This window comes from Mobula birostris, chromosome 4 (assembly GCF_030028105.1).
Source record: "Mobula birostris isolate sMobBir1 chromosome 4, sMobBir1.hap1, whole genome shotgun sequence".
NCBI classification, from domain to species: Eukaryota; Metazoa; Chordata; class Chondrichthyes; order Myliobatiformes; family Myliobatidae; genus Mobula; species Mobula birostris.
In genome coordinates this window covers 13,919,718-13,937,157 of record NC_092373.1, presented here as the reverse complement: position 1 = coordinate 13,937,157, position 17,440 = coordinate 13,919,718, and the positions used below count along the sequence as shown (strand labels likewise).

The following is a 17,440-nucleotide window of genomic DNA, read 5'->3' as shown; positions in this document are numbered from 1 at the left end:
TGCTGTTGTGTGCTTCGGCAGCAGGCTGAGGGTAGCAGACACCAATAGAATCAACAAACTCGTTCGTAAGGCCAGTGATGTTGTGGGGATGGAACTGGACTCTCTGACAGTGGTGTCTGAAAAGAGGATGCTGTCTAAGTTGCATGCTATCTTGGTCAATGTCTCCCATCCACTACATAATGTACTGGGTGGGCACAGGAGTACATTCAGCCAGAGACTCATTCCACCGAGATGCAACACAGAACATCATAGGAAGTCATTCCTGTCTGTGGCCATCAAACTTTACAACTCCTCCCTTGGAGGGTCAGTCACCCTGAGCCAATTGGCTGGTCCTGGACTTATTTCATAATTTACTGGCATAATTTACATATTACTATTTAACTATTTATGGTTCTATTACTATTTATTATTTGTGGTGCAACTGTAACGAAAACCAGTTTCCCTCTGGGATCAATAAAGTATGACTATGACTATATACAGCACAGGAACAGGCCCTTCGGCTCACAATGAAGGTAACACAAATGAATTAATAATCAAATGACCTGTCCCTACACCTCCTCTCTTACCACCATTCAGGGCACCAAACAGTCCTTCCAGTTGAGGCAACACTTCACTTGTGAGTCTGTTGGGGTCACCTATTGCATCCGGTGCTCCCGGTGCGGCCTCCTCTACATCGGTGAAACCTGACGCAGATTGGGGGACCACTTCATCGAGCAGTTCCGCTCCGTCCGCCACAACAGACAGGATCTCCCGGTAGCCACCCACTTCAACTCTGCTTCACATTCCCATTCAGATATGTCCATACATGGCCTCCTCTACTGCCATAATGAGGCTGAACTCAGGTTGGAGGAGCAATACCTCGAATACTGTCCAGGTAGTCTCCAGCCCCTTGGTAAGAACATAGAATTCTCCAGCTTCCAGTAATTCCCTCCCCCTCCCTTCCCCTATCCCAGTTTCACTCTGCCCCCTCCCCCAGCTGCCTATCACCTCCCTCATGGTTCCGCCTCCTTCTACTACCCATTGTGTTTTCCCCTATTCTTTCTTCACCTTCCCTGCCTATCACCTCACTGCCTCCCCTCCCCCACCCCTTTATCTTTCCCCTTACTGGTTTTTCACCTGGTACCTACCAGCCTTCTCCTTCCCACCCTCCCCCCACCTTCTTTATAGGGCCTCTGCTCCCTCTCTCTTCAGTCCTGACGAAGGGTTCCGGCCCAAAACGTCCACTGATCGTTTCCACGGATGCTGCCCGACCTGCTGAGTTCCTCCAGCATGTTGTGAGTGTTGCTTTGACCCCAGCATCTGCAGATTATTTTGTGTTTACGACTAATTAAACTAATTCCTTATTCCTACACAATATCCATATCTTTTCATTTTCCTCACATTAATGTGCCAATCTAAATATCCCTTAAAAATACTTAATGTACTTATCTACCACCACCCCAGACAGCACATTCCTGGCACCCACCACTCTCTGTGTAAAAAAACTCACTCCTCACATTTCCTTTGAAATTTCCCCCTCACCTTAAATGCCTGTTCTCCGGTATTAGACATTTCAACCCTGGGAAGCAAATACTGTCTACTCTATCCATGCCTGTTATGATCTTATAAACCCCTTTAAGATCTGCTTTCAGTATCTACTGCTCCAAACGACATCCTTAATAGTAGACTCCAAAATCCCTCCAACCACTAAATTTCCTTTACTCTGTCTCCCTCCCTTCTCAAAGAGTGGAGTGACAAAAGGAATCTTGACTTTTGGTCGAGAAGGTGCCTGCATACGGTCAACATCTTCTGGATAGACCATGAAACCGCTTATTTCACTTATTTTATCTCTTTTACGTGTTTTTCATCTTGAATGTGATTCTGGAACTGTTGGAGCCCGTGATTTGCAGTTTGGAGATTGTTTGGGTGCTCCAGCGCTCTGCAGTCTCCGAGACGATTCCAGGAGGCAGAGGCAACGAGTGCAAACCTCGTAGCAAGGAGACCAATGAGCCGACGTTCGGCTCCATTTTGCTGATTAAAGTTTCCAATGTTTGCCAACTAAACAACGAGGGCGATTGAAACATCGAGGCGAATGCAAAGGATGAGCACCGACTGCCTGCCTTTGGATCGATTGTGGGATCGCTCTGCTGCCAGAGAGGGGAGAGGCTGCCGCTGTGCCTGGAGAATGTTACCCAACTTTTCTGCATTTTGAGAACGGACTTGACTATGGACAATGGATATCTTTTCAGTCCTATAGTATTTTTTATATTACTTTTTTCACCAGATCTTTCTCATTTTTTTGTGTGGGGAGGAGGATTTGGGGTCCGATGTGCCTGTTCATTTTTTGTTTGGGGTAAGGGGGATTTAGAATTGATCACCATGCTGCCGTTCTTTTCTTTCTTGGTTTCACAGCTCTCTGCAGAAGTATTTCAGAGTTGTGTACTTTGGTAATAAATGAACCTTTGACATTTGCAATTTTTCAATCCAATGATTCTTGAAAGATCATTACTAATGCCTCTGCAAATCTCTTCAGTTACCTCTTTCAGAATCCTGGGGTGTAGCCCATCTGGTCCTGGTGATTTATCTATACTTGGACGTTTCAGTTTCCTAACCTCATTACCGATTTTATTAAAACCTGTGTGGATGAGCGTGTGCCTACAAAGACATTCCCAAACCAAAAGCCGTGGATGAACCAGGAGGTACGTCGTCTGCTGAAGGCCAGATCTGTGGCATTCAAGGCTGGTGACCTCTCATCATCCGTCGCTCCAAGGAGAAAAGGCCATGTTCACTCAACCTATTCTCTTAAGGCATGCTCCCCAATCCAGGCAACATCCTTGTAAATCTCCTCTGCACCCTTTCTATAGTTCCAATATCCTTCCTGTAGTGAGGTGACCAGAACTGAGCACAGTATTCCAAATGGGGTCTGACCAAAGTCCTATGTAGCTGTAACATTACCTCTCGGCTCTTGAACTCAGTCCCACTGTTGATGAAGGCCAATGTACCATATGCTTTCTTAACCACAGAGTCAACCTGTGCAGCAGCTTTGAGCGTCCTATGGACTTGGACTCCAAGATCCTTCTATTCCTCCACTCTGCCAAGAGTCTTACTATTGTGTGCATGCGCCAGTCATGCATGCAGCCTGTTACAGCCGTTCCGATCGTATTCTTACTTTTTTCTTCTTTCTTTTTAACTTGTTATTTTTTTGTATTTTTTTTTCCACGGTAACACGTCGAAGCTGCACCCTCTCTAACATGCTGGTAGAGAGAGTTTTATTTGGGTTTTTAGCGCTGGAAATAATTACATTCCGACACGTCTCATTAGCGGGACAGAAGCATGGTCGCATTGTTCATTCCAGGGACCAGCTGCTTGCGCTTATGCCGGCTGGTTTAGCGAGCAGAGCAGAGGACACCCCTGCTGAAATCTGGAGGAAAACACACAGAGGATGCAGAGGGGGATCACAAAGTCGAGGAAAGAGGACCAGGTCGAGACAACAGAGACTTATAGAGAAGAGGAGTTCGGTGGGTAATAAAATGGACGAGTTCACAGTGCTAGCCAGGCGTCAGAGAACATTTTGTGTTTCACTGGAACGGGGCTGCACGAGGACATACCCGATCAAAACTTCTCCATGGACGGCTTCCAGACCGTTCCGGCTGACCGGAAGTGCACTGAGAGCGATAAGCATAAAGGAGTTGGGTGCTTACTGTTCTGGTTAACAACAGATGGTGCAATCCGGGTCATATTACGATCGAGGAAAGTTTTGTAGACTGGATATTGAACTTTTTACTGTTGGACTTCACCACATTCCACTGAGATTCAATACTGGGCGGCACGGGAGGTCATTCCTGCCTGTGGCCATCGAACTTGCAGCTCCTCCTGTGGAGGGTCAGACACCCTGAGCCAATAGACTGGTCCTGGACTTTTTTCCATTTAGCATAGTTTGCATTTTGTTGTTTGATTGTTAGTGGTTTTTGTATTGCTATATTTATGCTCTATTCTTGGTTGGTGCGGCTGTAACGAAACCCAATTTCCCTCGCGATCAATAAAGTATATCTATCTATCTATTAATACTACATTCTGCCATCATATTTGACCTACCAAAATGAACCACCTCACCCCTATCTGGGTTGAACTCCATCTGCCACTTCTCAGCCCAGTTTTGCATCCTATCAATGTCCCGGTGTAACCTCTGACAGCCCTCCACACTATCCACAATACGCCCAACCTCTGTGTCATCAGCAAATTTACTAACCCATCCCTCCACTTCCTCATCCAGGTCATTTATAAAAATCACAAAGAGAGGGGGTCCCAGAACAGATCCTTGAGGCACACCACTGGTCACTGACCTCCACGCAGAATATGACCCATCTACAACCACTCTTTGCCTTCTGTGGGCAAGCCAGTTCTGGATCCACAAAGCAAGGTCCCCTTGGATCCCATGCCTCCTAACTTTCTCAATGGGGTACCTTATCAAATGCCTTGCTGAAATCCATCTACACCTACTGCTCTACCTTCATCAACATGTTCAGTCACACCCCCAAAAAATTCAATCAGGCTCGTAAAGCACAACCTGCCTCTGACAAAGCCATGTTGACTATTCCTAATCATATTATGCCTCTCCAAATGTTCATAAATCCTGCCTCTCAGGATTTTTTCCATCAACTTACCAACCATTGAAGTAAGACTCACTGATCTATAATCTCCTGGGCACATACATCTGCACCCCTCCAATCCTCTAGAACCTCTCCCGTCCCCATTGATAATGTAAAGATCATTGCCAGCTCAGTTCCTGAGTGTCAAGATCTCTGAGGACCTAACCTGATCCCAACATATCGATGTAAATATAAAGAAGGCAGGACAGCGGTTATACTTCATTAGGAGTTTGAAGAGATTTGGTATGTCAACAAATACACTCAAAAACCTCTATAGATGTACCATTGAGAGCATTCTGACAGGCTGCATCACTGTTTGGTATAGGGGAAGGGGGGGGAGGGGCATGCTACTGCACAGGACCAAAAGAAGATGCAGAGGATCGTAAATTTAGTCGGCTCCATCTTGGGTGCTGCCCTATAAAGTACGCGGGACATCTTCAAGGAGCAGTGTCTCAGAAAGGCAACGTCCATTATTAAGGACCCCCAGCACCCAGGGCATGCCTTTTTCTCACTGTTGCGATCAGGTAGGAGGTACAAATGCTTGAAGGCACACACTCAGCGATTCAGGGAGAGCTTCTTCCCCTCTGCCATCCGATTCCGAAATAGACATTAAACCTGTGAACACTACCTCACTTTTTAAATATATATTATTTCTGTTTTTGCATGATTTTTTAAATCTCCAATATGTATTTATTTATTCATTGATTCATTATTATTCATTGCATTGTACTGCTGCTGCTCAGCTAACATATTTGATGATACAGCATGTGATTATAATTCTGATTCCTTCTCTTTAGTAATAGCTACTATACTCACTTCTATCCTATAACACACTCACATTTTTGGAATTCTACTAGTGTCTTTCATAGCCAAAACCAACATAAAATACTTATTAAGTTTGTTCTCCATTTCTTTGTCCCGCATTACTGTCTCTCCAGTGTAATTTTCCAGCTGTCTGATATCCAGTAACATCTCTCTTAATCTTTATATATTTGAAACAACTTTTTGTATCCTCTTTAATATTAATAGCATGCTTACCTTCATATTTCATCTTTTTCCTTAAGGCTTTTTCAGATGCCTTCTGTTGGTTTTTAAAAGCTTCCCAATCCTCTAGCTTCACACCATTTTTTTCTATATTTTTTTTCTATATTTCTCTCTTTTGCTTTTCTGCTATCTTTGACTTCCCTTGTCAGCCAGTTATTTCATCCCCTCCCATTAGAATACTTCTTCATCTATGGGATGCATCTTTCCTACGCCTTCCGATTTCCCCCCAGAAGCACCAGTCATTGCTATTCTGCTTTCATTCCTGTTTATGTCTCCTTCCAATCAATTTTGACCAGTTCGTCTCTCATCCCTCTGTAATTCTCTTTACTCCACTGTAAGACTGATATATCTGATTTTAGCCGTCTCTTCTCAAACTGCAGTGTGAATTCTAACATATTATAAATAAATATAAAGAGAAAGGAATAAGGAGGCAGTATTCACGGTGCAGCCAGAATCTAGGGAAAATGTAAAAATCTGCAATTAGACCTTAACATGTAGGAGGAGAATTAGGCCATCCGGCCCATCCAGTCTGCTCCGTCATTCCATCATGGCTGATTTACTATCCCTCTCAACCCCATTCTTCTGCTTTCTCCCCATAACCTTTGACACTCTGACTAATCAAGAAACTATCAAACCTCTGCTTTAAATAAACCAGATGACTACTTTCATAGCTGTCTGTTGCAATGAATTCCAAAGTTTCACCACACTCTGGCTAGAGAAATTTCCCATCTCTGTTTGAAAGGAAGACCCTTCTATTCTGAAGCTGTGACCTCTGGTCCTAGGCTGTCCCACCATAGGAAACATCCTCTCCACATCCACTCTAGGCCTTTCAATATTCAGTAGGTTTCAATGAGATGCCACCAACCCCCCCCCCCACCTTCTTCTAAACTCCAGGGAGTATAAACCCAGAGCCATCAGCTGCTCTTGAATGTTAACTCTTTCATTCCCAGGATCACTCGTGAACTTCCTCTGGACCCGCTCCAATGTCAGCACATCCTTCCTTAAATAGGGGCCAAAAACTGCTCACAATACTCCAACTGCACTCTGACCAAGGCCTTATAAAGTCTCAGCACTTCATCCTCAGCAATAGTGTAAATGGGTTTCACAGTGACAACTGCATCTGAAAGACCTGATTTCATCCTATACCTCTCTAATAGTTACTGACCTGCTGTACACTTACAGCTTGTTGCAGCTCTCTTCTTGGACTCTGACTGGCAATGGGCTTCCTCTGGGTGCTCATTTCCTCCCATATTCCAAAAATGTTCAGATCAGGGTTAGTAAATTGTGGGCAAACTATGTTGGTATCAAACGTGCGATAACACTTGTGAGCTGCCCCCAGCACATCCTTGGACTGTGTTGGTCATTGACGCAAATGGCACATTCACTTCGCTTCGATGTGACAGATAAAACAGATCTTTAATCTTTACTAGCAATAAAAAGTTTGCCTCATGTAGTGTTTTTAGATCTAGCAATTGAAAGGTAACAGAACACTCTGTATTTCTTGTTTACAAGAATGAAAGAACTGCCACTCTACTCCTCAAAACGCCCACCAATCCCTTCAAGCCTAATCATTTGAGACAGGATTACCTGAAGACATAGGAACAGAATTAGGCCATTTAACCCGTTGAGACTGCTCCACCATTCCATCATGGCTAATCCCGGATCCCACTCAACCCCATACACCTTCCTTCTCACCACATCCTTTGATGTCCTGACTCACTCCAATGACAACACATCCTTTCTGAGATATGGGACCCAAAAATGTTGACAATACTCCATGTGGCCTGACTAGTGTCTTATAAAGGCTCAGCGTTATCTCCTTGCTTTTATATTCTATTCCCCTTGAAATAAATGCCAACACTGCATTTGCCTTCTTCACCATGGATGCAACCAGAAAATTAACCTTCTGGGATTCTTGCACAAGGACTCCTAAGTCACCCTGCACCCCAATGTTTGAACCTTCTCCCCATTTAGATTTCCTTTCACCAAAATGCATTATCATACATTTCCCAGCACTGAATTCCATCTGCCACTTTTTTGCCAATTCTTTCAATCTGTCTCAGTCCTCCTGCAATCATATTGCTTCCTCAGCACTACCTACCCCTCCACCTATCTTCATATCATCCGTAGACTTTGCCACAAAGCCATCAACTCCATTATCCAAATCATTGACAAACAACATGAAAAGCAGTGGTCCCAATACTGACCCCAAAGGAGCACCACTGGTCAGCAGCAGCCAACCAGTCTGTATTCAAAGCAGATGGTTAACCGACACTACAAACTGTTGGTAGGCAAAAGACATACAAGTCTGGGTATAGCAAGTAGTTTAATGGGTGAAAATACACACACATTACTTAAAAAAAAACAGCTCTTGCATCTTATAAACAGTCAGAGAAATAAATACTATTTGGAAAACAAAGGAACATTCATGCCAGAACATCTACAAAAACAAAATGTTTGTCCACTTAACAGGAATGATCATGGCAACTTTGGCTAAGGCATTGGACACCTTGACAGCACCAAACATCACTGCAGTTGTATGTATTTTATTGGTCTCAGCTCCTCTTGGACAAGCAGATGGGTCATTGCAAGCAGTAACCCTCATCAAGCTCTTAGTCACCCTGGCCATTACTAATGTTGCTTTTTTCCTTTGCCTGTCCTCAAGTACAAGGTGACAAGGGCTCTCCCCTCCAGTGTCTTTTCTGCACAATCTCTCTGCAAATGGCTGCCTAGCTATATAGTTACTTGTTGACAAGCCACAGCCTATTGCCAGATGATGTTGTTCCAAATGTCCCAACGACAACCAGAATGGAAAATGTTTTGTCTACCTGCTCCTTTGAAAGATCAGTTTCCTGTCACCAGATAACCGAGGCAAGGAAAAGATTCCAAAGCTCAGAGTCTCTATCTTCAAACTGACATTAGGTACACTTGGCTAACCATAAAAACAGGCACTGGCTAAGGGGTAGATAACGTGGTTAGTTTCCACTTGCAATAGCTGCCTACTGAGCCAATACCACTTTTATATCAACACCTACTACTTTTCTGACTGCCTATGTGAAGTGGTGGTGCTGGGGTGAAAGCGATACTACACAGAAATATTTACTGGGATTGTGCAGGACGCGACTTTCGAAGCAGCCCTCGATCAGAAGGCTTGGAAACCACCAAAGCAGCCCGTTGATCAGACTCAACAGATTCACTTAGAGGTGTCCTTAAACAATAGCTTATTTATAAGTAGCACCTCCATTTCTTAGAAACAATCCTAAATGTTTAAATTGCTATACACGATACTAGTACATGGATTTGTTCAGCAGCCACTTTGCACATAGTGCGATCCCACAAAATGCCATTGCAATGAACATTAATTTAAGTATTTTCTTGGTGTCACTGTTATGTCAGCCACCGCACCAAAACTCTGTTCTCCAATGACATCCAAAAGAACCACAAGCAAATGAACACATCTTCTACAACACATCTCCCGGGTATTCTCCTCCCACAATTGCCAAACTACACAGATGGCGAAGACTGTAAGCTTCAGGACTGTGACAACTGTCGTGCAGTTGTGCAGACCCCATGCCCGTGCTGAGTTATATAGCCAAACTCCACAATACTCAATGCAAATGGACGTTCCCATTAGCAGGCAATATTCCTGCTGAAACACAAGCCATGATGATCCAGGCTGCACATGCGCACCCACAACAAAGCAAGTCAAGTCCAGTTGAGACAAAAACATTTGCCTGACAATTTAACTTCCCAATGTGTGAAAATAATTTTCTTTTGTAGAACTCAGGAGTTTAATTGTATGGCATAATTATACACAACTGCTTCATATCCACTAGAATTTAATCATACCTTACAATGTTAAGGGAAATTGACTGGGTAGAGAAATGTAATCAATCACATGGGGAAAGAAGAGTAAAGAACAGTCTCAGACCAGAGACGGTCTTTCAAGTGTTATTCATGGGACAAGTTTGGAACTCTTTTCTGCAAACTTACAATTGATAATCAAATTGGAGTTGAGTGAACTCAGGGACTAAGGGAGATGGGGTAGTGAAGGAGGGTATCTGTTCGGTCACTGATGGACCATTACTACACTGAATGGCAGAACGAGTTGGAGGAGGTCAGCTTCTAATTCCATATTTACGAATGAAATTGGGACATTGATACCAGTCAGCGTCATACAGCACGGTAAAAGGTCTTTGGAGCCTCCGAGTCTACACTGGCAATTAAACACCCATTTATGGCTATTCTAAACCGATTCCATTTTGTTTTTGTCTAAACATTCTCATCACTTCTTCCTCAGAATGAACCAAGACAACAATTTTAACCTACAGTGTCCATCAGTAAACTGACCAGATTGAATAAAATGTGAAGGGGTTAGGATACAAAAGCACTTCCCACAGGTTAACCGGCAAATTAAGTTAAAATGAGCACCTCCAACCCCCATGGTTTCTGCCAAAATAAATCAAACTGGGGGCCCATACAGGATATTTCCCTACAGTATAGGAAGAGTGACTACAGACATAGTCCAACAGTCCTCTAAGATAGTTACACAAATGATTTTTACATTGGGAGATAAGTGTGTGGGAGAAAGAAAACAGAGCCCATATTTTTTCCCTAAAAAAAGTACATGATGCAAAAGTTACTCTGAGATAAAAATCAAGATTAAGAAGTTCTGAATGATCTAAACTCACAAAGATAAACCGTATAAATGGAAAGGAAACCACACTGGAAGTACAGATGAAGCAAACTCTGGCCACATCTGTGCAAATGGGTTAACGTTATGGATACTAATTTACTTTGGTCTGGTTCTGTTCAAGACCTTGCACAATACTAAGCCTTGCCTTACTTCTGACACTGTTAGACCCACTGGCTTTATTCTGAAGGAGAAGGCGTTCAGATCCTCTCCAGAATGGGAAACCACAGCATTTTCTGTATGTATTCCAGTGATGATGCAGTGAGATTGCCTGTCACTGCATTCTTCTTTCTGAAGACCTCCCCCACCTTAACGTCCCCTACACTACACTAGAATGGAATTAGACTTCTGAACATGCCAGCCATTTTATTCTATGGCTACAGACCATCGCCATCTCATTAGTGAGACCCTCGGGCATACTTTCCAAACATCTATTCAAGAGAGCAAAAAAAGGAGTTAATGATACAAAACAACTCAGCAGCTGTGAGCTTGAAACGCTGTTTCAGGCAGAACCTCTCGACCTGCTGAGGATCACAGCTTCAGTAGCTCTGGAACCGAGGCACGTAGTTCTTGGTGCCTGTGTCATCCTGTGTGGTTATCAAGTCTATGATCGCTGACAGGACCGCAAAGTCTTTCGAGCGGTTGTTCCAGTCTACCGGCCGTGGCTTCTTAATTTTCTCTTGCAGAAGGGTATCCAGCTCCTTCTTCAGGTCCTGTGATAAGAACATAGAACACTACCATAAGACATAGGAGCAGAATTAGGCCATTTGGCTTATCGAGTCTGCTCTGCCACTAATGGCTAATCTATCTTTCCTCTCACCCCCAATCTCCTGCCTCCCTCCCTGTATCCCTCCATGGCATGACCAATCAAGAATCTGTCAAACTCTGCCTTAAATATACAAAGATTTGGCCTCCACAACTGCCTGTGGCAACAAATTCTACAGACTCACCACTCTGCCTAAATAAATTCCTCCTCACCTCCATTCCAAAAAGATCCTCTTCTGTTGTGAGGCTATGTCCTCTGTTCCTAGACTCTCCAACCATGGGAAACATCCACTCAACACACACTCTATCAAGGCCTTTCACCTTTCGATAGGTTTCAAGTAGGTCGCCCATCATTCTTCTGCACTCCAGTGAATACAGGCCCGAACCATCAAACGCTCTTCATATGACAAGCCATTCAATCCCGGAATTATTTCAGTAAACCTCTTTTGAACCCTCTCCAGTTTCAACACATCCTTTCTAAGGGGATCAAAGCTGCTCACAATGCTCCAAGTGAGACCTCACCAGTGCTCACTTGGAGGCCTCACTATTACATCCTTGCTTTTATATTACAGTAAGGTACAGTCCCTTTGGACCACGATGTTGTACCAACCTATTAATCTACTCTAAGGTTAACCTAATTCTTCCCTCCTATATTGCCCTCCATTTTTCTTTCATCCCTGTGTCTATCCAAGAGCCTCTTAAATCTCCCTAGTTTCAAAGGAAATGACCAATTAACAAAATTTAAAGGAAATTAATTATCAAAGTACACGTACAGAATGTCACCTGGGACAACTGTGAGAGTCATATACCTACTAACCTTTGGAATGTGGGAGGAAACCAGGGATATAAAGTATATAAAGGGTGAAGATACTAAAAGCATTTTTAAGTACATAAAGGGTAAAAGAGAGTCGAGGGTAAATATAGGACCAACAGAAAATGATGCTGGAGGTATTGTAATGAGAGATGCAGAGATGGCATAGGAACTGAATGCGTATTTTGCATCAGTCTGCACAGTGGAAGATGTCTGCAGTATACCGGACATTCAAGAGCCTCAGGGAAGTGAAGTTTATGCGTGAAAATTACGACTGAGAAGGTGTTCAGGAAACTTAATGGTCTGAGGGTAGATAAATCTCCTGGACGTGATGGAATGCACCCCTTGGGTTCTGAAGGAAGTAGCTGGAGAGATTGCGGAGGCATTAACAATGATCTTTCAAGAATCGATAAGATTCTGGCATTGTACTGGATGACTGGAAAACTGCAAATGTTACTCCACTATTTAAGAAGGGTGGGAGGCAGCAGAAGGGAAACTATAGACCTATTAGCCTGACATCAGTGGTTGGGAAGTTGTTGGAATTGATTGTTAGGGATGAGATTACGGAGTACCTGGAGGCACGTGACAAGATAGGCCAAAGCCAGCATGGTTTCCTGAAAGGAAAATCCTGCCTGACAAACCTACTGCAATTCTTTGAGGAAATTACAAGCATAGGTATAGATTTAAGGTGAGAGAGAAATATTTAACAGGAACTTTGTTTTTTACTTTCAGAGGGTGGTATGTATGTAGAATGAACTGCCAAAGGAAGTGGCTGAGGCAAGAACAATAAGATTTAAAAGGCACTTGGACAGGAACATTGATATGAAAGATTTAGAGGGATATGGGCTAAATGCAGGCAAATTGGATTAGATTAGATGGGCACCTAGGTTGACATGGACCAGTTATTCTGAAGAGGTCGTTTCTGTGCCTTAGGTGTCTATAATACCTAATCTTTCAGATGTGCAACATAGACGAATCTGGAAAAACACAACACACCAGTGACGAGAGCTTGGTTTCAACCTCAATTACGCTGGGAAGGAGGTGCCAGAGGTGGCGTGAGACAGAAGCGCGGTGGGCGCACTGGGCTGAGAGCAGGCCGGCTCTTCCATCTCGGTTGCTCTCCAGCATTCGAACTCTGGAAGACAAGCCAGAGTGCCGTCATCTGCGGCTCTGTGGCTGAACCAGTGTGAGATGAGAAACTGCTGCGTGCTTGTTCTTGCAGAAACATGGCTCCAGGCCATTGTTCCATGCACCATCCATCTTCAGGCCATGTCACTGAGGAACTTGTGCTAATATTTTTTGTGACTGTACATACTATCGTAACTCTATGTGCAGTCACACTACTGTGTATTGCAACTTGGCCACGGAGAAACGATGTTTCATTTAGCATATACATACATATGTGCGTGCGTGTGTGTGTGTGTGTGTGTATGTATGTATATGTGTATGTATGTATATATATATATATATATATATATATATATATATATATATAAAAAAATGCCAATTAAGCTTAAATTTGATCAATTGGTAATAGAATACTTTTTACCTTTACTAAATGGGCTATTCTGGATGGTGACTGGAACACAATCCATTCATCGACAGCGATCGTCTCTTGGTCTTGTTCTTTCTGTATCGAGATATCACCCCCAAAGAAAAGGAGGGAATAAGGGGACACCTCAGTGCAATCATATAGGTAGATCTGGAAAGCAACAAATTGATATTGTCACACATATTCAGGCAGTGAAGAAGATCTCTGTGCTTGCCATACAGATAACATATCAAAGTGGTAAGAAGAAAACGGAATACAGAATATAGTGTGGTATTGGGGTTACGAAGAACCGTGTACCTGGAAAAGCGTTTACTGTACAGGATCATGGAAGGCTCTAGAGGGTTGTAAACTCGGCCAGCTCCACAAAGGGTCTAGCCTTCCCACCATCAAGGACATCTTTGAAAAGGAGATGCCTTCACAAGATGCCATCCATCAGTAAGAAACCCCACCACCCAGGACATGCCCTCTTCTCATTACTACCATTACAGAGGGAGTACAGGAGCCTGAAACCACACACCCAACGTTTCAGGAACATATTCTTCCCTTCCGCCATCAGATTTCTGAACAGACAATTACTACTTTTGCTCTCTTTAGCACTAGCTATTTAATTTAATATTGTTGAGTTTCATATTTATGATAATCTGTAGTATATTTTTATGCATTGCAGTGTACTGCTGCTGCAAAACAACAAATTTCACAACACATAATAAACCTGATTTATAATAAAGTGATAATAAACATGATTCAGATTCTGTAAAGGTTAAAGTAGGCAGTTAACATGCAAATTCTGCAAATACAGAAGAATCATTTAAGAGACTATTAGGTAGATGAATGTGCAGACAATTAAAGGATATGGTCATTGTGCACTCAGAAGGGAACAGCTCAGTTACCAGTTTAATTAATTCAGCACCACATTGTTGTCCAAAGGGTCTGTTCCTGTGCTGCACTTCTTTATGTAAGCAATCAAAGTACCACGTACCATTAGCAATATTTTACAGAAACCCCATCTGTACTTCACCAACATCAATATTCCAGAGTTGCTGAGATGGCGAGGAACAAACATACTGTGCTCTTAAGTATATCGTAGTGACATGACATGGACAAAGAAAACAACCTAGGAGAAATATGACTTCTGGATCTTAGCAAGTCATGTTAATCAAAGCCGTCATTAGACTATGAAGGCAAGGAAGAATATCATAAACTTGGATGCAGTGCAAAGTATTTATCAGAATGACATCAAGACTCTATGATTAAATTCTAAAGAAAAATTACCAACTGGGGTTGTAATGCTATAGAAGCTCTATCAAAACCGAATTAACTCAAGGATTAAATGTAGGATTTTGTGAATAAAACATGCAAGAGTCATTTTATCTGTTTTAACAAAAGCCGCAGCCCTTTATTTCCATTACAAATAAACCAAAAGCAAGTTACATAAACTGTGGCTTTAGTCCTTGGAATTTAGAAATTAAAGGAGGTTTTGATCAAAGATTTCCAAATGCCAAGGGGAAGTTAGTGGGCAGGAAGAGGGAAACAAAATCTGTTGGATGTTAGGTTGGGATATGTGGGAGAGAGTACAGCCAAAAAAATTAAAGCCGAGCCATACATATGTGAAATTGAGAAGCATCACTGCACACAAAGGACATTAGGAACTTGGAACACTGCGTATGTTAAGTTACTGATAGCATTGAGAATTTAAGGTCCAAGGTTAGTCATCGTCCCAATGAATGGGCAAAAGGACTCCTGGAAGTGACACAGTTCAGTTACAATATTCTTAATAAGCAGCCAAAAGTGATGAGCCTTGTTCCATTAACTCTGAAATTAGAGCTCCATTCTTTTACAAGGGATTGGATAAAATAACTGCAGAAAAGGGAGAGTAGGATGGTAGTGTAAAACCCTCTGTGGGAAATAGACAGCTTGTATTCCTCACATTGCCGGATATTTTTTTTTTGTGGACATTTCTGAAATGCCTGGTTCGCTGCCGTTGCTACTGTGCGATCGAGAATCTCCGGAGAGAAGGCCTTAAAATCCCCAGCCTTGCCTGCTGCTGGCGACCGAGGCTGAGGTCAAAGCGTTCGGATAGAGATGGTGCTCAGTACTCGGTGTCGGAGGGCTGGTCAGAGCTCGAAGTTTTCGAACGATTTAAGAGTCAGACTGTGGTCGGGCATGGCAGGGAGAGTTTTTTTCCTTCTCCCGTCTGCGTGAGATGTGGGACTTTCGAGAGACTTTGAATTTCTTACCGTGCTAATGGCCTGTTCTTCATCAAGTTATGGTATTGTTGCACTGTTGTAACTATGTTATAATTTCATGGTTTTTGTTAGTTTTTCAGTCTTGGTCTGCCCTGCGTTTCTGTGATATCACACCGGAAGAATATTGTATCGTTTCTAGTGCATGCATTACTAAATGACAATAAAAGGGGACTGCGTGTCCTCATAATCTAAAAAAAAAATAGAAACAAATAGTTGTGGCGTGTTATGTTGGTGCCGGAAGTGTGGGAACGCGTGCAGGCTGCTGCCAGTGCATTCTTGACGTAAATGATGCATTTCACTGGATGTTTCGACGTACAATACTATGCAAAAGACTTACATGCACATATATACAGCAAGGGTGCCTAAGACTTTTTACACAGTACTGTATTTGCCAATGTGGAGTGGAGACTGAGTTTGTAAATCTACCGGGAGCAAAGGATGTTGGGAATAGCAAGGGCGGAGCGCCATGTGTGACAGGCAGCAGAGAAGGAGTGCCGGGGCAGGGGGCGGAACAGGTGCAAAACACACACACAGCCCCAAAACACCAGGCAAGGTCACCTAATTCCAAACAAATAGTTCATTAATCATTACAGAATGTCTCTCTGGTGGTTCCCACTCCCTCCCCTCTCCCAAACCATGATTTGCCTCTCCCTGCCCCCTTCCCATTCTCGGTCCACAATACAGACCCATATCAGAATCAGGTTTATCATCACTCACATATGTCATGGTTTGTTTTTTTTTGTGGCAGCAGTACAGTGCCACACATAAAAATATTACAATACCATGCAAAAGCCTTAGGCACCCTATCAATATGTGCCTAGACTTTTGCACAGTATATGTGATAAATAAAGCTAACGTTTAGAATCAGGCAGTTTGCCAAATCATTATTGGTCTTGACATGTGTTCAAGACCAACTTCAAACCCTTAAATCATTTCAATTCTCTGAATAAGATGGATGGCCAGCACGTTTTTCCCCAAAGCAGCAACGGCTAATACCAGAGGACATCAACTTAAACAGTGGAGGAAAGTTTAGCGGAGATAAAAAATTGCGGCGTGCTGCTGTGCAGAGGGATTTGGGAGAGCTTGTGCATGAATCACAAAAGGTTGGTTTGCAGGTGCAGCAGGCTATCAAGAAGGCAAATGGAATGTTGGCCTTCATTGCTAGAGATATTGAATTTAAGAGCAGGGAGGTTCTGCTGCAACTGTACAGGGTAACTGTACCTGGAGTACTGCATGCAGTTCTAGTCTTCTTGAGGAAGGATATACTGGCTTTGGAGCCGGTTCACCAGGTTGATTCCAGAGATGAGGGGGTTAGACTATGAGGAGAGATTGAGTTGCCCAGGACTTTACTCATTGGAATTCAGAAGAATGAGAGGAAATCTTATAGAAACATATAAAATTATGAAAGGGACAGATAAGATTGGGGTAGGGAAGTTGTTTCCACTGATAGGTGAGACTAGAATTAGAGGACATAGCCTCACGATTCGGTGTGCAGAGTTAGAATGGAGATGAGGAGGAACTGCGTTTCCCAGAGAATGGCAAATCTGTGGAATCCTCTGCCCGATAAAGCTGTGGAGGCTACCTCTGTAAATATATTTAAGACAAGGTTGGATAGATTTTTACACAGTAGAGGAATTAAGGATTATGGGGAAAAGGCAGATAGGTGAAGAAGAGTCCATGGCCTGATCATCCCTGATCTTA

The 17,440-nt window shown here is 43.0% G+C and overlaps 1 protein-coding gene across 1 annotated transcript in view; it reads right to left on the bottom strand.

Moving 5' to 3' along the window:
* Positions 1-7,985: 7,985 nt before the first annotated feature.
* Positions 7,986-17,440, bottom strand: part of dhx36 (DEAH (Asp-Glu-Ala-His) box polypeptide 36) — a 132,091-nt gene continuing 122,636 nt past the window's right edge. Inside the window, exons 23-24 of the mRNA XM_072256930.1 lie at positions 13,491-13,643; positions 7,986-11,078 (exon numbers count right to left, since the gene is read on the bottom strand). Coding sequence (XP_072113031.1) covers positions 10,905-11,078; positions 13,491-13,643 — 327 coding nt within the window. The 3' untranslated portion in view covers positions 7,986-10,904. The remainder of the gene's footprint in view (positions 11,079-13,490; positions 13,644-17,440) is intronic.